Source organism: Entelurus aequoreus, linkage group LG14, assembly GCF_033978785.1.
Source record: "Entelurus aequoreus isolate RoL-2023_Sb linkage group LG14, RoL_Eaeq_v1.1, whole genome shotgun sequence".
NCBI classification, from domain to species: Eukaryota; Metazoa; Chordata; class Actinopteri; order Syngnathiformes; family Syngnathidae; genus Entelurus; species Entelurus aequoreus.
Genome location: NC_084744.1, coordinates 29,161,541 through 29,184,291, shown reverse-complemented (window position 1 = coordinate 29,184,291; position 22,751 = coordinate 29,161,541). Strand labels below are relative to the sequence as shown.

Sequence of the window (22,751 nt, the reverse complement as noted above, 5' to 3'; positions counted from 1 at the left end):
TAGTTCAAATAAAATACCCCTAATTTTTGTTCTTTTTTTTTAACTCTGACTTTTTGCAGTGTAGGCAAATTCATATATCATTCGTTGTTACAAGCGGCCCTCAATGAAAATGAGTTTGACAACCCTGAATTAAGGGTTATTTACACAAAATATGTATGTGTAAATAACTCATTTCACAATGTATATATCTGCGGCTTCTAGTCTGGTGCGGCTGATATATGGAAACAAATTTTTTTACCTCTAAAATTTAGTGTGTGCCTCTTACATACCGGTGCGCTCTATAGTCTGGAAACGGCAGTGTTTCCCACACATTCATTTATTTGTGGCGGCCCGCCACGAAAGAATTACGTCTGCCACGAATAAAAACATTTAAAAAATATTTTTTTAATTTTTTTTTTGTCCTGTCCAGCTTCTCAGGCAAATCATATAGTTGATGTAGATGCCCATATAGGCTGTTCAGATTTACTTTACAAAAGCGAAGTGTAGGATACTTCTCTTGTTGCCTTATTTGTATTTGACCACTACTGTTTTCTTTTTATTTGTTACTGACTGTGGCAGGACACCTCTGTCTCTGTTTCACTTTATGTTGCTGGTAAATAATATGGTTGTAGTAGTAGGCTAAAGTTAAATTATTTAGTATGCACTAATTAAAGGGGCAGAGCTTTAAGAGACATTTTAGCTTTTATACTTTATAAGATATATTTTTTGTAAGAACCACAGTTAATAAATATATTTCAGTGAATAACTTATTGTTCAAATCTGTATATAAATATGTACATAAAGTGTTGTAATTATATTGTAAAATGGATGGATGGATGGACGTTTAAAACAAAACTGTTAGTATTAATTAGTAAGTATACATTTTTTTAGCCTTTTTAGAGAAAATCATATCATTGTAGTAAATTATGCAAATTACTCGATGATCTCATGGTGACCACGCCCATAGCCACGCCCCCACCGCCACAGGTATCTTGGCAGTTTATGGGAAACACTGAACGGTATGTAATTTTTTCCATAGATTAAACTAGTTCTAAGTAAACAACGTGTCAAAGCCAAAGTACCCTCAAGCACGAAGACCTACAATCCAAACAGCCCGGTTCTGTACACACCATTTATTCCTGTACGGATACTATGTGTATGTGTGTCTTTAAATAAAGCACCATGTTTACAATAATAAGTTTTAAGCAAACCTGTGCATCTGACGTCAGATTGGACAGTTTTCACGGAAACGGCGTGCAAGGTCGCTGGGTCCGTCCTGCAGGGTCCGTGGCGTCTTGCAGGCACCGGTCCAGATTTGCATGTCTAAACACCAAGTTACCGTTAATGCATCTGTTTTTTTTGAAAGAACAATCAGCAAAACGCAGATATCAATATCAAACATTTAATATATTTATCCATATTTACATTAGGTCAGGAAAAGACACAGAGGCTATTTCATCCGTACAAGCCTGTTTTCGCAGGTTTCCCTGCTCTTCAGGGGATTTTATACATACATATATGTTCATCCCAACATACACACATTTTTGTATATATCTATAAGCCCCACCCACTGAATTTTAGAGGAAAAACACTCTACTACCGCTCTTGAAGCATTATTGCAGTACCTACAGTGAGCAAATTTGTCCAAAAGATGGCGCCATTGCACAAAGAAAACACTTTTTCAGTCTATTTGCTTGTTTTTTTTTAAAAATTATTATTTGTATTATGACCATCAGGGAAGAAAAATCAGTTTTATAAGCGGCAGGGTTCAAGGTGTACGAAAAAAGTAGCGGCTTATAGTCCGGAATTTAAACACGCAAATAAAAACAATATGAAGCCAGAACAATATTTAATGCTTCCACTGCCAAGAAATTAGATTGTGTGGCTATTTATTTCAGGTATTTAAAAAAATACAACTTGGTTAAAATATTTTAGCGTCTGTATATTAACTCTTTGAGCACATTTTTGGTTATTTTTATTGGGTTTATGTGATATCATGAGGACATGTTACATACTACATCATTTTAATATTTTTTTTGGTTACATACTACAACATTTTAATACATTTGCTTACAGACAGAGTGCATTTATAGTCATTATATGTCTGTTTTATTTAACTTGGTCTTTTAAGGTTTACATTCCAGTTACAATGTTAAAATATACGAAAAATACAAGTTTATCGCATTTGAAAGGATATATTTTTATTATTACTATTATTAGGGATGTCAGATAATGGCTTTTTTGCAGATATCCGATATTGTCCAACTCTTAATTACCGATACCGATATATACAGTCGTGGAATTAACACATTATTATGCTTAATTTGGACAACCAGGTATGGTGAAGATAAGGTCCTTTTAAAAAAAATTAATTAAATAAAATAAGATAAATAAATTAAAAACATTTTCTTGAATAAAAAATAAAGTAAAACAATATAAAAACAGTTACATAGAAACTAGTAATGAATGAAAATAAGTAAAATTAACTGTTAAAGGTTAGTACTATTAGTGGACCAGCAGCACGCACAATCATGTGTGCTTACGGACTGTATCCCTTGCAGACTGTATTGATATATATTGATATATAATGTAGGAACCAGAATATTAATAACAGAAAGAAACAACCCTTTTGTGTGAATGAGTGAGGGAGTTTTTTTGGTTTGGTGCACTAATTGTAAGTGTATCTTGTGTTTTTTATGTTGATTTAATTATTTAAAAAAAACAACAACAAAAAACAAAAAACGATACCGATAAAAAAAACAAAAAACAATACCGATGATAAAAAAAAACGATACCGATAATTCCTGATATGACATTTTAAAGCATTTATCGGCCGATATTATCGGACATCTCTAACTATCATGTATTATCATTACATCAGTGGTTAAAAAAAAAAAATTAAAAAAAAGAATAATAATGGCCATAATATCGTTTATCTGCAATATTTTCTAGGTCAATATATCGTGCAGCAAAATTTGTATAATAAAATCTATTTTTTTCCAATCCAACACTGCCGCCAAGGACTGAGTGGCGACATGTAATGTATTTTTCTCCTGGTCCTTATTTACCAAAAGGTCATAAAACATATCAATAATTATCGCTATCGAGCAATACAAAAACCTATATCGTGATACAGTTGTAACCTATTTTTATGGGCCTTCCTCTTTGTGATGTTAAGTTCCTGTTATACGCTGTTATACAGTATATGCCTTGAGCTCTTATTTTGAAGGCGCTAAGAGCGGATGTGATGACACATTGGTGGCAGCGGTGGGATCAAGGTCCCGCTAAAGAATGACGTCTAGTCGGTTAGCTTCATCTCAGTTAGCCGCAGCTCGCAACGGCGGAGCGTCGTCTTGTCAGAAAGAACGAAGACTTATTTCATCTTGCTGCTGCTATGCGGGATAAACACGAGGACCACTTTATTTACTTTCTTTCCAAAAACCTCCGCTCCACTACAACGTGTCATCTCTTCCGCTCTTAGCGCCTTAAAAATAAGGCATATACTGTATAACAGCGTATAACATAGGCTGACCATATTGTGAAATCCCAAAAAGAGGACACATATATGCGTGCCAAGGCCGGGACTAAGTGAACATTTGCCAATGATACTCCAACTTGCTTCATAAATAATATATGTATTTAAATAAAGCATTTTTTCTCCTCTGTTGACAGCAGTGTTGGCGCTAGGAATTTTCAAAATGGGGTCCCAGGGACCCCATCAAGTCATAAAAATGGGGTCCCACAGTAAATTTTTGGGGTCCCACTTTTTTGTAAGCATTTTGAAAACAAATGATAAACGTATGCATTATCCTGTTATATCCCACATTCTATATTGTGTTTTGGAAAAAGGTTGTCATAAACGTTACTTAATTCATTAAAAACAATAATAAAAAAAGAAAACAAATGTGTATACATATGTAAATGTATTCAGTTATAAACACTCATTCACTTTCTTCTGTCCTTCATGGATCTGAACTTTACCGCTGCTGGTAGTTTTTTCCATGTTTTTATTGAATAAGTTGTAGGTGTATTTATTTCAGTGTAAAAGTGTAAAAAGTGTTTTGCTTGGGTCATGAAATGATGATAATGGTGTGCCAGGGCAGACATACATTTTATATTGAACGCTTAAATCTCTGGAGTCTACCTCAACTTCAGATCTATTCCTCATTTCAAAATGTTTTAGTTTTTTTTATGTTGTTTTTTTCTTTATTTGTTTTCCGCCCTTTTTTGTCAAACAAAACTATGTTTTTAATGGCAAACACACAAAATATGCAAAATCTTCCACCAAAAATATTTTTCTTAGTGGAATATTTGATGTGAAGTAATGGGAACCTTGGATAGGTCAATAATTCATAATAACAATGATTTTGATTCAATATTATGTTTTGAGCAATGACAGTTTGAAAGAAAAAAAAAAACAGCTTTGTTTTATTAGTCAACATTGCAACTTTTTCTAAATTACATTCCACCTTTAAGCTTTTTTATTTCACTTTTGTTATGTTTTTGTTTATTTTAATAGTATTTTTAGAATGTGCCGTGGGCCTTTAAAACATTAGCTGTGGGCCGCACACCTTTGACACCCCTGCTATAGATAATAAAAAATTAAATCTGATAAATCTATCCATAAAAAGCAGACCCTGGCGACACATGCGCGTTTATCGGAACTCTCTCGCTCTCTCTGTCTCTGCCCCTCTCTCACGAATGCTGCTGCGTGCGCCCACCTTCACAGTTTGTTGTGTTTTTAACCCCTTCTTAACTCTGAACGTACATTGAAAATACATGCAACCCTAACTCAAAATGCCAGTCATTTGAGGCATTTAAGAAACTCCGCCCGGACAGCCCCGCAAAAGAGGACATGTCCGGTGAAAAGAGGACGTATGGTCAGTCTAGTATATCAGGAACTTAAAGGCCTACTGAAAGCCACTACTACCGACCACGCAGTCTGATAGTTTATATATCAATGATGAAATCTTAACATTGCAACACATGCCAATACGGCCGGGTTAACTTATAAAGTGCAATTTTAAATTTCCCGCTAAACTTCCGGTTGAAAACGTCTATGTATGATGACGTATGCGCGTGACGTCAATCGTTGAACCGGAAGTATTGGTACACCATTGAATCCAATACAAAAAAGCTCTGTTTTCATCTCAAAATTCCACAGTATTCTGGACATCTGTGTTGGTGAATCTTTTGCAATTTGTTTAATGAACAATGAAGACTGCAAAGAAGAAAGTTGTAGGTGGGATCGGTGTATTAGCGGCTGGCTGCAGCAACACAACCAGGAGGACTTTGAGATGGATAGCAGACGCGCTAGCCGCCAACCTCACCTTGACTTCCTCCGTCTCCGGGCCGCCGACCGCATCTATGATCGTCGCTCCGTCGATCGCTTGAACGCAGGTGAGCACGGGTGTTGATGAGCAGATGAGGGCTGGCTGGCGTAGGTGGATAGCTAATGTTTTTATCATAGCTCTGTGAGGTCCCGTTGCTAAGTTAGCTTCAATGGCATTGCAACAATGGCATTGCAACAGCATTGTTAAGCTTCGCCAGGCTGGAAAGCATTAACCGTGTAGTTACATGTCCATGGTTTAACAGTATTGTTGATCTTCTGTCTATCCTTCCAGTCAGGGGTTTATTTCTTTTGTTTCTATCTGCATTTAAGCCTGATGTGCTATCACGTTAGCTCCATAGCTAAAGAGCTTCGCCGATGTATTGTCGTGGAGATAAAAGTCACTGTGAATGTCCATTTCGCGTTCTCGACTCTCATTTTCAAGAGGTATCCGAGGTGGTTTAAAATACAAATCCGTGATCCACAATAGAAAAAGGAGAAAGTGTGGAATCCAATGAGCCAGCTTGTACCTAAGTTACGGTCAGAGCGAAAAAAGATACATCCTGCACTGCACTCTAGTCCTTCACTCTCACGTTCCTCATCCACAAATCTTTCATCCTCGCTCAAATTAATGGGGTAATCGTCGCTTTCTCGGTCCGAATCTCTCTCGCTGCTGGTGTAAACAATGGGGAAATGTGAGGAGCCTTTCAACCTGTGACGTCACGCTACTTCCGGTACAGGCAAGGCTTTTTTTATCAGCGACCAAAAGTTGCGAACTTTATCGTCGATGTTCTCTACTAAATCCTTTCAGCAAAAATATGGCAATATCGCGAAATGATGAAGTATGACACATAGAATGGATCTGCTATCCCCGTTTAAATAAAAAAATGTCATTTCAGTAGGCCTTTAAGATTCAGTCCTACACTTGGCTGAAAGTGTGAGTAAGACGCTTGATAACTAACTTTTAAGTGCAGCTTTCAGCGAAGAATTTATTTACTCATAAGTCAACTCTTAGCAGACTTCATGGGAGTCATTCTAAGAAGCTTGATAAATACGGCCACAGATAAATAAATAAATGGTCCGTGTGCAACAAGCCGTTCTGCGCATGCGTACCCCAGCCGCCATTTTGGAAACATGTTTTACTCGCTTCCTCCGGTTTATGGCTTCTCGAAACGCCAGGAAACAGCAAAATGTTTGAAAACTTACACTTCCCTCTCTCGTAGCTCCAACAGTTGGTATGGAGCCATCTTTGACCCTCAGTCTCAATGCCAGCCCGGCGTTGTATTGGCTCAGGTTGCTGAAGCAGTCTGACGTGAAGTGGTCGGCGCAGACCAGAAGACAATTTCCAACGGAATGTGGGACGTTTCCCCCGTAAATGAAATTAATCCACTTTGCTCTGATATCGTTGGCGTGTGGGAGGCGATATAAGTACGTGCAACCACCCGCGCAGCCGACAACACTGCAGTTATGTCGAGGTTCCATCGTTAGAAGTGTGCCTTCCCGCTTTACACGCCAAGACCGCTTGTTGACTGAAGAAAATGGCGGATCTTCTTCGTCTCAGTCTGATAGATGCATTAGCACCACCTAGCGGACTGGAGAGTGGTGCAATGTACTTACCCCGTCTTTTAAAAAATAAATATCGCTGTGAAAATATTTTTTAAAATATATGTAAACAAATGTTTTTATTTTTGAGTTGTTAGGTTACATGTGCACTTATTCGGGCCATCCAGTTTTTAACGCCATTTCCGGTTTATTACGTCATCGGGGGATTGTGACCAGTACTGTGTCATTTCCAGACCAAGTTCAATTCAGGTTAAAATGCTTATAATGTGTGTTAAATATAGCCTTAACTGCGCATTTGTGTGCAACGATGTAGCCTTTGTGTGCAACGAGGTTTCTGCATTCAGATGTAATCCGATACTCTGCTTTCTTTCGCGCAATGGCGACATATTTTCTTTTACACTGTAGTTACTTAATTTAACCGCTAGATGTCGCCAAAGACCATGCTTAACTCTTTTCTAATGCAACTACATTTAGACCATCGGTTCTTTTTTGATTGATTGATTGATTGAGACTTGTATTAGTAGGTTGCACAGTGAAGTACATATTCCGTACAATTGACCACTAAATGGTAACACCCGAATACGTTTTTCAACTTGTTTAAGTCGGGGTCCACTTAAATTGATTCATTCTTAACCTTGTTGGAGGTACTGAACCCCACCAGTGTCATATGCTCATTCACAGAACCCTTCTTTAGTGAAAAATAAAATGTTTTTTTTTTTTTTTCAAATTCAAGACAATGTTATATGTTTTTGGTAACACTTTAGTATGGGGAACATATTCTAAGTAACAAAGACTTAATTTAGAGTTATTTGGTTAGGGTTAGGGTCAGGCCTGGCCCTAACCAATCTGGCGCCCTAGGCAAGATTTTAGGTGGCGCCCCCCCCCCCACATCGGCAGTGAAGTGTATATACTCACAAGAAACCGAATAGCTTTGTCTTTGACCTTTTTTTTTACTTAAAGAAAGCAAATTAACATATTATATGAGAATGTTATGTTATGATTATCTTTAACCGAATCACAGCAGTGCTCAAATTAAAAAACAGCATTCCCTCTCATGTGATATTGCTTAATTAACATTAATGATGTGCACTTTACCAACTAGGCTTACAACTATACCTAATATATAAAGGGGTGGAAAAGTGACTATTACCTGCAGGGCAAACATTAGCTAACCAGAAGGCAATAACAATGTAAACAGAAAACACCTGCTTAAAAGATCTAATACAAATGTCCCTGAGGAATGTAAGGTGGGAGTACAGTAATTACCTAACGTTACATTATTATTTTCCATAACAATTTAGCCCCCTCCACAATATTAACCCGACGTTAAAACAGAACTAGCTATTTATTGATTAGCAATTGCCGAATCATGTAACATTAGCTTAATGCTAAAAAGCCAGGTTACTATCACATTCTGTAACAGACAAATAATTTCATGTAGGCTAACGTTACCTCCCTGCTACCTTTGTCTTTTTCTCGTTTCTCCCCCTGGGTCCAGATTCGAGGATGTCGTTGTGGTTTGTGAAGATTAATCAATAAAAATGTGTATTACTTTTTTCCGTGCATATCATAAACAACCTTTCTTGCCCATGGTGCAAATTGTCATGACTTGGACTATGGCGACGCAAATTACTGTGTGGATTGTTTTCCCAAGATGCAAGACGACTTGACTGGACATGGCGTGAAGGTAAAGACATGATTTAATTTGACTATAAAAAGGAACAAACAAAAAGCGCGCACAAGGCGCAGAACAAACTTGGCTATGAAAACAAAAAACTAGCACAAAGGCAAAACTATGGACATGAAACAAATAAACACTTACTGTGACCAGAAAGAACAGCATGAACTATGATATCAAGGATAAAAGAGGGTATCATCAGGTAACATGGGTACATGGGTATCAGAGGTAAACGAAGTAATGTCGCCTGGACGACCAACAGAAAAGGACAGGCTTAAATAATGGTGACATGATTGGCAACAGGTGCGTGAGTCCAAAACGTGAAACAGGTGAAAACTAATGGGTTGACATGGTAACCAAACAATGGAGCGTAAACAGGAACTAAAAAGAGTCTTAAACCAACAGGACATAACTAAAACAAAACATGATCACAAAGACATGACACAAATAAAATAGCAACAAATCAAGTCAAAAACAACACGAGTCAACACACACTGTAACACGACGTAACAGGCCCACTGATTGTTGAAAAAACATGGCTATCATCATACACATGTTAAAATGACACCCATATAATTCCACTACAAAGCAGGATGGGTATTACGCAATACTTTAGCAAATTTAGTATTTCGTAAATTAAGCAAATTTGAGCTTTTTGATGTTTCTGATTTCAAAACAATAATGAGGTCCTGCGAAATGAACAAGGCCTAAATCTGACTATCACATACTCTTATATTCAATGTTTTATTGTTTTTACTTCATATTGTTGTTGTCATGGTCTGATGGGGGAAGTTGTTAATAACAGTTAGCGTTGTGTGTTTTTGTTCAGTCTTGGTTGTTAGCGATAGCTTGCTTCAATTAATGCTTTAGCTAACTGAAAGGTGAGCTCTGATCATTTCTTGATGATAATGTGAATCCTACATCCTTTATTTACGTGATTCCAGTTGCACTATGACCCATGCCAAACAGGGTTTCTTGTGCCCCAAGAAGAAAAATGGCCCCTGCGCAATATTGTTCCAGCACATTGCCAAACAAAAATCATCGAAAAAAAGTAGATTGAAAAATGGCTGAATGCCGTGACCCGGATTCGAACCGGGGTTGCTGCGGCCACAACGCAGAGTACTAACCACTATACGATCACGGCTGTAGAGGCACATCCTGATTGGTAAAGTGTCTTCTCTGCTGATGTCTAATGTTACGTGATCTGTTTCAGTGGCACTCTGAACGACGCCAACGAATAGAACCTCTTTCAGTGTGCTAGCACCGAATGTTCTGGGGGAATTACTGTCTCACGGAACAAATAATGTCAATGGATGTTCTCATTCATCCAGGTCGTTGTAATCTCAGGTTATTCGATGGATCGCAACTGGGTTGTCCTAGACCACGTTTCGCTTCTCATCCAAGCAGGCTTATCAGTTCATGCTCATAGACTTAAAATTGGTCAGATCTAGTCTTAGACTTAGATTGGTCAGATCTAGTCTTAGGTTTAGATCGGTCATCTCTAGTCTAAATGCTGGTGCCAAAGCCCCGACAATTTATACTCAACAAGAGGAGGACATGCTCAGGGAAGATTGGTTTCACTCTGTTGTGTCGTAGAGAACAACCGTTAAGAACGAGAGTCCAATTTTTATTGCTTTGGTCATCTTTTTCTTGCCTGCTTTGTTTCGATTGACTACCCTGAGTATCACAACTTCAAGTTTAAAATTAAAGATAAAATATGTTTGAAAGTTTGTAGACTTTCATGGTGATGTGAATTAATTAACTCATATCATGTTCTACATAAGGTGAGTGTTTATATTCAACTTGGAGAAAGCGAACCACCAGGTTTAAGTAAATGATGGTTGAACCCATAATACATTAAGGAGCCTTAGTTGGACATTCGCATGTGGACTGGGTTAACTCTCTCACGAGAAGAAGCAATAAATTCAGACTTTGGAATGCAAAAGTGATAGCTCTATCCTGGAGGAGAGACTATGTGTTTATCTTAAACGTCAACCTACAAGTTATGGTATACGTCTGTTGTCTTCCTAGTCACTTACACACGAACATCTCCTTACATGGTCAGGTTTTACTGTCCTGAATTAGCACACACCCTGACTGAGAAAGAAGGAATATAAGAAGGTGGTTCGGCTCCTCCATGTTAGGGGTGCATCATTTTTTTGGACTTGACCTCCTCCAGGTACTGCAGTCCTGTATAATGACGCTCACTTGTGATAAAACAACTTTTGGTTCAGTAAAGAGTCTCCGACGTCTCTTTTGATCCAGCCGCACTGCCGTGTCACCCTTCTGTCCGGACTAGGATGACAAGGCCAGAAATACACATCAATGGCAAGACACTTTTTTGTGCCTGCAAAATAACCTCCCAAACACAGACCTAACATAATTTTTATTTAATTAACAAAGATTATTGAGCTAGCCAGCATTAGAACCTAGATTCGGCTGATCTATAGCCAGGCGCATTACCCAGTGCACCACCAGCTCTACAGCAAAGGACACTTCATTGTAGCTTAGGTTGTGTATCGTAAGTGTGTTACACCAAGCAACATGTCGTTTACATTAGGCTTACTACAAAAACAGGGTATCCCGGTTGCTTTTATTAGATTTTAAAATCTAGTGGCCCTCTACCTGTTGCAGCTTGGACCTTCACTGATTGATTGATTGATTTAAACTTTTATTAGTAGATTGCAAAGTTCAGTACATATTCCGTACAATTGACCACTAAATGGTAACACCCAAATAAGTTTTTCAACTTGTTTAAGTCGGGGTCCACGTTAATCAATTCATGGTACTAACCTCAGCCTGGCCTTCCACTGGCTCCAACGGGCATGTTTGCGAGCCTTCGCTTTGCCTTTTAGTTGCCATAACCTGGATCTCTGCTTGCCTCAGCCTGGCCTTACTCTGGCTACTGTCTGGCCTTCAAACCGCTGCAGCCCATGGGCCCTTTGGATTTGGAATAGTCCCTCAGAACTGCTTGAACGGTTTGTCAGCCATGGCAGTGGCCCGAGTTTTCTTCCGGACCCTTCCTTTTAATTCCCAGATTCATACAGCTGTTATGGTTCCAATTTTGTGTCGACCTCAAGATACAAGACATGATTTTGATTCATTATTGGTTGACTAAACACACGTCCAAATCTCTCTGCCAGGGAGGAGCAGCAAGATGGCCAAAAGCATGTGCGTAGAGTGACCATCTTCAGAGTGTGCTTGGCGGATGTTGTATATCGGTTGGTCGTGTGACTGTGTGATGAGCCAAGAAGACGCCAACGAGGAATCGTCAAACAAAAAGCTTTATTTGTTTCCGCGAGCCTCAGACTGGAGCCACAGCTTCAGGAGAAAGAGCGGGCCCGATTTCTCTTCTGATATCCTCTCGGACAACTGTCCTTTAAATACCTTTTACACAGAAACCCTTACTCTTTGTAGTTCTAGCCTTGGAGCCGGTCAGTCTGGCCAGTCAATCTTTCCTTGACATTATTCCTTTGATCAGTTTGAGTTGGGTGACCTCCAACCCCTATCCTCTACTCCTATATGTGGGGGCTTCCTACCAGATGTTGCTAATGTTTTTATTATCACTCCTAAAATCCAAACCTGGATTCCAGTTGTCATGGGGGCAAGAGCCACCACTCTCTGGAGTGCTTGTGATGGACATGTGCCTTTTTGACCTTAGTAGAATAATCCTCTAAAGGATTCCATGACTAAATCCAAACACATGCTAGCTCCCCAATCATATAAGAAAATGGTATATGGTATAATTTACCTCACGGACTTAACCCTTTAAAATTGAAGATCTAAGCAACTGGTGCCGTAACCCGGATCCTTTGGCTGTCTTGCGCGAGTTGACGCCTGGACCAGCCCACAGCCCACCGGAAGGTCTCCACAAATGAAGTTAAAATACTTTTTTCTTTTTTGAGTGATTGGTCATTGTAATATATTGTGGAGCTGTAAGTAGTTGTGTCTGGAAGAGGAGTTCAGCGAAGTATCATTGAGTGCATGTAAACTTTTCAGGAATGTTTGTGGAAGGCGAACATAGAAATACACCAACACACACACGGTTAGGGGGGAAAAATAAGTGTCCAAAAAAGCTGATATACCAATTGAAATCAATAAGATTTAAAAAGCAGAAACCCACCTGTCTTATAGTAGCAGGCATCCCAAAAAGATACCGTATAGAGGCCAAAATCCTAGCGGTAATGGTTTTGAAGTGACATTCTAAGAATGTCAGACATTATATTGATTATATTTTCAATGACATCACATAAAAAGGAGTGAGTGATCCTTCAAGTCAGAGTTGAACCAGCAACCTACGGATGTCAGTATTCGCCACTACAGTGCTCCGCTTTACCGAATGAGCTACCGAAGGTTTGACTACCACTTCCTCTTTAGCAATTTAATATGTCAAGGATGGATTAGATCAGGGGTGGGCAATTAATTTTTACCGGGGGCCGCATAAGCAACCCGAGCACTGCTGGAGGGTCACACCGACAATATTTCAATTAAATTTAGCTCAATATTATTTTTGATATACCGTAAGATAAATAATAATAATAATAATTAATAATAATAATAATAATAATAATAATTTAATTTAACCTAACTTAACTTTATACAAAAGCAGATTGCTTTTGATGGTTTTATTTTTAACACTGTCTTTCACAACACTTCCTGATGTATAATACAATGCAAAAATGTCCATTTCTGCACAAGGTTAATTTCTGTCACTTTATCCTGCATTATCCAACATTTTTCCCCGTCAGATATGGACAACCATCTGTTGTTAAAAATCATTTTTAATCATATTTATTTTATATTGTTTTTTATGTAATTATTTTTTGTTTTTATTCAGTCATTGGTGGAGCTAAGGATAATATTTGAATATTGTTTTTAATATTGTTGTGCAGCACTTTGGAAACATTTTGTTGTTTAAATGTGCTATATAAATAAAGTGGATTGGATTGGATTGTCACACCTGCCAGCTTGTCCCATTTCAGTCCTAACATGTCCAAACACGCATTTACCTATGTGAACAAGTCATTACCTGTGGTTGTCTCTTTAATTGACTACATGGCTGCCAGCTCTTCCGTGATTTGAAGCTCTGTAGTTATCCCACGTAAGAAGATGAGCAGCTGGGCGGTGTCACGTACGTCAGAGCTCTCATCCAAAGCCAGCGAAAAACAGTCAAAGTCTCCGACCATATCAGCGCAACAGAGTCCAATAAGCACTCCTTAATAAACTCTCCGTCAGAAAACGCCTTACTTTTTCTGGCGAAACTTGTCCTGACGGCTGCATCTCTGGGAGTGTGAAATATGGCAAAAAGTCCTTGTTGGGTTTGCAGTTTAACCATCAACGCATCAACCACACTTGCGCGCTCTTCATCAGACAGATTCCGGTATTTTTCCTCATGCTTCGTTGTGTAGTGGCGATTCAAATGATATTCTTTAAACACAGAAACCTGTGTACCACAAATTAAGCAAATTAAGGCTTTACCTTTAATTTCTGTAAAGAAATACTTGGCAGTCCATGTCTTGTTGGAAACACGCCATTCCTCATCAACTTTTCTCTTTTTAGCGTCTCATCACTTGTCGCTGTGCACCTTCACTCACAGGTTACACCCGGACATACGCACATAAATAACACTTTTCAAAATAAAAGCAGCACAGTTGTATTGCACGCACGACATAGATGTTTTTTAAACTTTATTTTGTCATTTGTGATTGCCGCTGTTCACATTCACTCACAATCACACACGCGCATACGTCCACACGGAAGTAATACAAATAACGTTTTTCAAAACAAAAGCAGCACCGTTGTATTGCACACTTTACAGAGATACTTTTTTAAATGTATTTTGTAATTTATGATTGGTCTCACGCGGGCCGGACAGTTACGCACAAAGGGCCGGATGTGGCCCGCGGGCCGCAGAATGCCCAGGCCTGGATTAGATGGATTTGCACACATTTGTAATAATGTGTAATAATGGAAGCACCAGCTTTTATAGCACACGAGAGAGGTTAAAACAAAAATGGCAGTACATTCATTAACCCGTAAAAATTAACATCTCTCTACAAACTGAGGTCCAGACTGGTTGCTTTACTTTTTGACAACATTTAGGAGTTACTAGAAGAGACCAACACTTTCTCCTTATTTTTTGCAGTTTAATGTTAGTAGCATTAAAATAAGGTGTATGTTTCACACATAACTACGACATGTTAGATGTCAGGGGTGTCCAAATCTTTTTGAGTAGGGGGCCGCATTGTGCTAAAAATAATTTTGACGGGGGACAGAAAGCCGACTGTTTTCAGAGTATATATATATATATATATATATATTGTTATATTACATATATATTATTATATATATATTATTTATATTATATATATATATTATATGTACATATATATATATATACATATATATATATATATAATATATATATATATGTACATATATACATGAATACACATGTACATGTATAAATACACATCTCTACATATAAACATTTGTATACATATATACATAAGTATGTATACATGTGTACATATAGGTATATATATATAGATAATGTAAATATACACATACATGTATGTATATACAAACAGTGTATATATACATATATATGCTTATATATAGTATATATGTATTTATAGTATAAATACACACCTCTACATATAAACATTTGTATACATATATATATAAGTATGTATACATGTGTACATATATGTATATATATAGATAATGTAAATATACACATACACGTATGTATATACAAACAGTGTATATATACATATATATGCATATATATAGTATATATGTATTTATAGTATATATACACATGTATAGATATATACACAAATACATACATACACATTGATGTATAATATATATATATATATATATATATATATATATATATATATATATACATATATATATAGTTACATATATACATACATACATATGTAGTACACATACATACATATGTAATACACATATATAGTATATATGTGTATTACATATGTATGTATGTGTACTACATATGTATGTATGTATATATGTAACTATATATATATGTATATATATATATATATATATATATATATATATATATATATATATATATATATATATATATAGTCAGACTCGAGTCATGAATTTGATGACTTTAGACTCGACTTGACAAAATGTGAAGAGACTTGCAACTCGACTTAGACTTTAACATCAATGACTTGTGACTTCAATTGGACTTGAGCCTTTTGACTTGACATGACTTGCTACTTTCCCCAAAACCCAAACCTTAAAAAGTTATTTGGGAGCGCTCCGTATCTTTCATTTTATACGTCTGTGTCTATCAGCGTGTGTGCTGCGTGTCAGCTGGTGTGCTGTCAGTACAACAGCCAATCAAATTAAATCTACGTTGTTTTCATCACACAGCATTCATCCAATCAAATTGCAGGACAACCACCGAACATGAGTTGTCAAACAATGCGGCAGTGAGAAACAATTATGCCAAAGTTGGTTTCGTTCGGGTATAAAAACTACGACTTGGTCAACAAAAAACGAATTGCCGTATGCAAATCACGCAGTTGGAATATTACAGACGGAGACGCAACAACTTCCAACTTCGTTCGACATTTGAAGTTGCACAAAGAAGGGTAAGTTTTGAATGTAAGCTAACGTTTATTGGCTAAGTAACATGACTTTTATTTGCTGTGTAGTTAAATCAGTGAGGCTGTAAACTCACTGCTAACGTTATAACCATAGACATCTTATAAGGGTACGCAGCATTGAGCGCTACTGCCTACTGGCGCAGACGAGACGCGGAGCCGCCATCTTGGAGTGGTGATCCGCTCCACTCAGTGCAATTCATTTGGCAGGAGCAATGAACTGTCAGCAAATTTAATTCATCTTACCTCACTGAATACCACTGATTTTCACGCGTTTTTTGTCATACGTGTAGCTATGATAACGGACACATGTTTTGGCGTTTTTATTATTCATAGTTTGCTTAACAGTAATATAATATTCTTATACGCTATAAATGACCAGACGTCCGAGATCAAAACTGGGAATATAATCCCAGAGAAGGGGGAAAAAACAGTCAGCTATTTTTAAGTTGAAGAAACAATATGATTAGATTATATATACATGCGTATATCCTACATAAACAATGTATGAATACATTAGATATCTATATATTTTAGGGACCTATAGACTGTAACTCTGTTGTTGCAACAGCAGAGAGTTTATTCTGTCTTGACACTTTGTATTGATATTTTGTATTACATTCTTCCCTTAAATGATAATGTTTACAGTGATTGTTTTATATGTATTTTTTATGTATGTCGCTTTGGATAAAAGCGTCTGCCAAATACTTAAACATATATAAACACCTGAAAGTCTTTATATCAGCTAAAACCACCAATCTGTTTCACTGGATTCAGAATAAAACCAAATGCTGTCTTACCCAACAATGTTAGTATTTGAATATTGTTACTTGAAGACTTATTCCTGGTTACAATTATACTGTTAAGAAAGTATTGTCTTATACTTTGCCTGAAATGAGAGTGCATCATAATCAGTGGCGGCTGGTGAATTTTGTTTTAGGTGGGGCTGAAAGTTTGTAAACCAAACCCCTGTAGGGGCGTCATCCTCCCCCAGAAGATTTCTTTGTGATTCTCACATACAAATATTGAAGATCTTTGCTCCTTCTCAACTTTGTGGTAATGTTATTTTCATAAAATACAACCAATAGTATGTTAATGTTTGTTTTTGCAAATGTGTTTATTCTGTAAAGGAATGAGTTAAATGTTTGAAATTGTTTAAACTATTAAAATGACTGGTTAATAGTGCTATTATGAATTGCAATGTCAGCACTATTTTTTTTCCTGCAATTTCAAATGCACTTGTTTTAATAAATAAATACAGCGTTTTAAAAGCATACACAATCTGTGTAAAAATATTAGTCTGTGGTTAAAAGGACTTGAAAGGACTCGAAACTCAAAATGCAGGACTTGGGACTTGACTTGAGACTTTCTAGTCTTGACTTTGGACTTGACTCGGGACTTGCCTGTCTTGACTCGGGACTTGACTCGAGACTTGAGGGCAAAGACTTGAGACTTACTTGTGACTTGCAAAGCAATGACTTGGTCCCACCTCTGATATATACATACATATATATAGATATGTGTATATAAAATGTATATATACATATATAACATATATATATATATATATATATTGCATGCATATATATACACATACATGCATACACACATATGGACAAACAGTATATGTAATTCATATATAGTACATATATAATACAAATTAGATATATATACATATATATTTACATACATACATATACACACATATGTATATATACACACATATTTATATGTATGTATGTATGTATGTATGTACTGTATGTATATACATATGTATATACACGCAGACACAAATACATACATTTCTGAATTTTGTGTAGTGTTATAAATATCAAATATATATATATATATAATATATATATACATATATATATATATATATATATATATATATATATATATAATATATATATATACATATATATATATATACATATATATATACATATATATATATATATATATATATATATATATATATATATATATATATATATATATATATATATATATATATATATATATATATATATATATATATATATAAAGTATGTAATGTAATAACAAAAGCATCTAAATAAATTTGATATTGAAATCACTACACTACCTTCAGTAGTTTTTCCATGATGTATTGTAACTCTGTCTGAGGTCTCATTCAAGTGCAATCACGTCTACACAGCTGTTCTTAAACGTGATCGCAATGATTTGAGTTTGGATAAAAATTTCATACCAAATTGAAGAGGGAAGTTTGCCAAACATGTAAAAAAAAATACAGTACAACCTGCGTTAAAGCACAATTTCCCAAAGTATGTGAGTGAATGTCTATCTGTGTTGGCCCTGCAATGAGATGGCGACTTGTCCAGGGTGTACCCTGCCTTCCGCCCGTGTGCAGCTGGGATAGGTTCCAGCACACCCGCGACAAGCAGTATGAACTGGATGGATCACCAATACACTGTAATATGGATACTTGCGTGCGCCCACAAACACACGCACAGACACGCCGGACTGAAGACCTCAGCGGGCCGTAGTTTGGACACCCCTGTTATGTGTGATGTCGTGAGCAAAGTTTTCAGAGTCTTTGCGATTTTTCCTGGGGCTTCATTTGCTGTTGCTGTTCTCACCAGCACACTTGTGTTTGTTAAGCTGATATTTGTAAGAGAACCTTTCATCACACACACTGCAACTGTACACTTTCTCACCAGTGTGTCTTCTCATGTGTGTCACAAGTGTTATTTGTTTACTAAAGCTTTTGTTGCAGCTTGAACAGGGGAACGGTTTCTCCCCAGTGTGTCTTCTCAGGTGAATTTTCAAATCCCGATTTTGTCTATAACCTTTACCACATACTGAACAAGCAAAAGGTTTTTCCCCAGTGTGTCTATTCATGTGTATTTTCAAATCCCGATTTTGTCTATAATTTTTACCACATACTGAACAGGCGAACGGTTTTTCTCCGGTGTGTGTTCTCATGTGCCTTTCCAAATCTGCATTTCGTATAAAACCTAAACCACACACTGAACAAGAAAACTGTTTCTCTCCAGTGTGTGTTTTAGTGTGTAGAGCCAAATGTGCTTTCCGAGAAAATCCTTTACCACAAACTGAACACCTAAAGGGTTTTTCCCCAGTGTGTATTCTCATGTGAATTTTCAGATACTGACTTTGTACAAAACCTTTTCCACAGATTGAACAGGAAGAAGGTTTCTCACCAGTGTGACTCCTAGTGTGTACCACCAGGGTTGTTCGGTCACAGAATTTTTTGTTGCAGATCGTACAAGAATACGGTTTTTCCCCAGTGTGTATTCTCATGTGTACTTTCAGATGTGGATTTCGTCTAAAACTGATACCGCACACTGAACAGGTAAAAGGTTTTTCTCCAGTGTGTATTCTAGTGTGTTCCTTAAAATGGGACTTCTGCGAGAATCTTTTACCACAAACGGAACACATGAATGTTTTTTCTCCTGTGTGACTTTTCATGTGTCTTTTTAGATTACTCCGGTCCTTAAAAGTTTTGTCACAGTGAGAACATTTCAAGTGGGTGTTGTCAATGTGACATGTCTTATCATCTTTCGAGTCTTCCTCATCAGTGTCAGGAGAGTGTGACGTTGTGTCCTCACTATCTGATAGTGGAGCTAAGAGCTTGTCTGCTTGTGATCCTCCACAGTGGTCTCCATCAGCTTCTGTTGTCATGTGTTGTGTTGAGCTGCTGCTTGGAGGCTCCGCCTCTCTCTTCTCCTCACTTTCACCTTTGACCTCATCATCTTCACTCTTCACAGGGACACCAGTCACTGGGAACTCCTCAACTCCTTTAAGATGCTCTAACTCCTGACTGATGCTGTGCTCCTCCTCTTCCTCTTTAATTCGGAGAGGCAATGACTCTTCCTCTTTAATGTGGGGGGGCTGTGAATCCTCCTGCCCCATCCTGTAACTCCACACTTGCTGCTCAGGGGGAAGATGGTCTTCATTTACATCTGCAAGTCACAGGAAGAAAAAAATGTGTTTTGAAGAAGCCCAACTTTGCTCATTCACATGAGACTTTAGCCTTTTTTTATAGAATAGAATGCCTTTTATTGTTACTATACACAGGTACAATGAGAATAAAAGCAACTCCAGTATCAGCATGACAGTCTACAAATATGCAAAACATAGGAAGGAAAGAAAATAAAAAATAGTGCAAAAGGAGGTAAGGTGTACAGTCCAGTCCTGAGAACGAATGTGTTAATTAAAGGCCTACTGAAAGCCACTACTACCGACCACGCAGTCTGATAGTTTATATATCAATGATGAAATCTTAACATTGCAACACATGCCAATACGGCCGGGTTAACTTATAAAGTGCAATTTTAAATTTCCCGCTAAACTGATGACGTATGCGCGTGACGTCAATCGTTGAAGCGGAAGTATTGGTACACCATTGAATCCAATACAAAAAGCTCTGTTTTCATCTCAAAATTCCACAGTATTCTGGACATCTGTGTTGGTGAATCTTTTGCAATTTGTTTAATGAACAATGAAGACTGCAAAGAAGAAAGTTGTAGGTGGGATCGGTGTATTAGCGGCTGGCTGCAGCAACACAACCAGGAGGACTTTGAGATGGATAGCAGACGCGCTAGCCACCGACCTCACCTTGACTTCCTCCGTCTCCGGGCTGCTGACCGCATCTATGATCGTCGCTCCGTCGATCGCTGGAACGCAGGTGAGCACGGGTGTTGATGAGCAGATGAGGGCTGGCGTAGGTGGAGAGCTAATGTTTTTAGCATAGCTCTGTCGAGGTCCCGTTGCTAAGTAAGCTTCAATGGCGTCGTTAGCAACAGCATTGTTAAGCTTCGCCAGCCTGGAAAGCATTAACCGTGTATTTACAGGTCCATGGTTTAATAGTATTGTTGATTTTCTGTCTATCCTTCCAGGCAGGGGTTTATTTATTTTGTTTCTATCTGCATTTAAGCCCGATGTGCTATCACGTTAGCTCTGTAGCTAAAGAGCTTCGTCGATGTATTGTCGTGGAGATAAAAGTCACTGTGAATGTCCATTTCGCGTTCTCGACTCTCATTTTCAAGAGGATATAGTATCCGAGGTGGTTTAAAATACAAATCCGTGATCCACAATAGAAAAAGGAGAAAGTGTGGAATCCAATGAGCCAGCTTGTACCTAAGTTACGGTCAGAGCGAAAAAAGATACGTCCTGCACTGCACTCTAGTCCTTCACTCTCAAGTACTCATCCACGAATCTTTCATCCTCGCTCAAATTAATGGGGTAATCGTCACTTTCTCGGTCCGAATCGCTGTCGCTGCTGGTGTAAACAATGGGGAAATGTGAGGAGCCTTTCAACCTGCGACGTCACGCTACTTCCGCTACAGGCAAGGCTTTTTTTTTATCAGCGACCAAAAGTTGCGAACTTTATCGTCGATGTTCTCTACTAAATCCTTTCAGCAAAAATATGGCAATATCGCAAAATGATCAAGTATGACACATAGAATGGATCTGCTATCCATCCATCCATTTTCTACCGCTTCTTCCCTGCTATCCCCGTTTAAATAAGAAAATTTCATTTCAGTAGGCCTTTAAGTAATGTTGGTATTTAACAATGCCAACAAAGAAATTGACTCAAAAAATGTAAGTAAAGTAAGGCTGCACTTTTCCAAAAATGTGCTAGCTTGATGCTAACGTACATGCTACTGATTTGCATTAACGATTTTACACCTCCAAATTTGTTCATAAAATCTACAACTAAGCGGCAAACAAAGCCATGGTGTGTACTTGCAGTCTTAACACTTTTTAAGGTGCAACAAAATGATCTGCAAAGACTGAACTGACAAGCCAACACACCATAAACTAAACACTACTGCGATCTAACGTCTTGGACTTGCAACCGTAATTGTGTGAAAGCTCCAAAGCAACTTCTTCTTCTTCTTCTCCAGATTTTGGCGCGCTCTACCTTCCACATTTTTCACCCGATTCAAGCCGCTCCAACTTCAAACTGTTCACCCTATTGGGGAATCGCAAACTTTCCCTTGACAAATTCCAAAAATTCCCAGAATTCCCAGAATTCCAGGTTTTCCGGGACATTTTTCCCATTCAAAATGAATTGGCCATTTTTCAAACTTTCACCATTTCCACATTATTTAAACCGATTCAAACCATTCCACCTTCAACATATTCCACTCATCCTGGACACTCAAACTATGATTTTTCCAAGTTAAAAAAAATTCCAGGAATTCCCTTTTTTTACCCTTTTTTCTGGCGACTACTCCTTCCACATTTTTCAACCCACTTCAACCGTTCAACCATCAAAACAGGACAAAAAACAAAGTTGTTTTTTTAAATAGAAAAATTCCCGGTTTTCCCAAAATTCCTTAATACCATTTCTCAAATAAAAATGTTACTACTTCAACATTTCTCAACCGATTTGAAACATTCTAATACCAACCATTTCAATTCATTCTGAACATTCAAGTCTTTTAACATTTTCCACACAATTCCTGCTTTTCCCGAAATTCTCAAATTTTCATGAAATTCCCATTGAAAAGAATGGGACATTTTCCAAACTTCGACA

The 22,751-nt window shown here is 37.5% G+C and overlaps 1 protein-coding gene and 1 non-coding gene across 2 annotated transcripts in view; both read right to left on the bottom strand.

The window, feature by feature from the left end:
• The window catches only part of LOC133664272 (zinc finger protein 135-like), a 36,315-nt gene that overhangs the window by 7,782 nt on the left and 5,782 nt on the right, over positions 1-22,751 (bottom strand). The window contains exons 2-4 of the mRNA XM_062068785.1: positions 18,811-20,169; positions 6,515-6,864; positions 1,191-1,302 (exon numbers count right to left, since the gene is read on the bottom strand). Coding sequence (XP_061924769.1) covers positions 1,191-1,302; positions 6,515-6,864; positions 18,811-20,169 — 1,821 coding nt within the window. The remainder of the gene's footprint in view (positions 1-1,190; positions 1,303-6,514; positions 6,865-18,810; positions 20,170-22,751) is intronic.
• trnah-gug (transfer RNA histidin (anticodon GUG)) lies at positions 9,622-9,693 on the bottom strand. Its single transcript has one exon. It is a non-coding gene; the product is annotated as a tRNA-His (tRNA).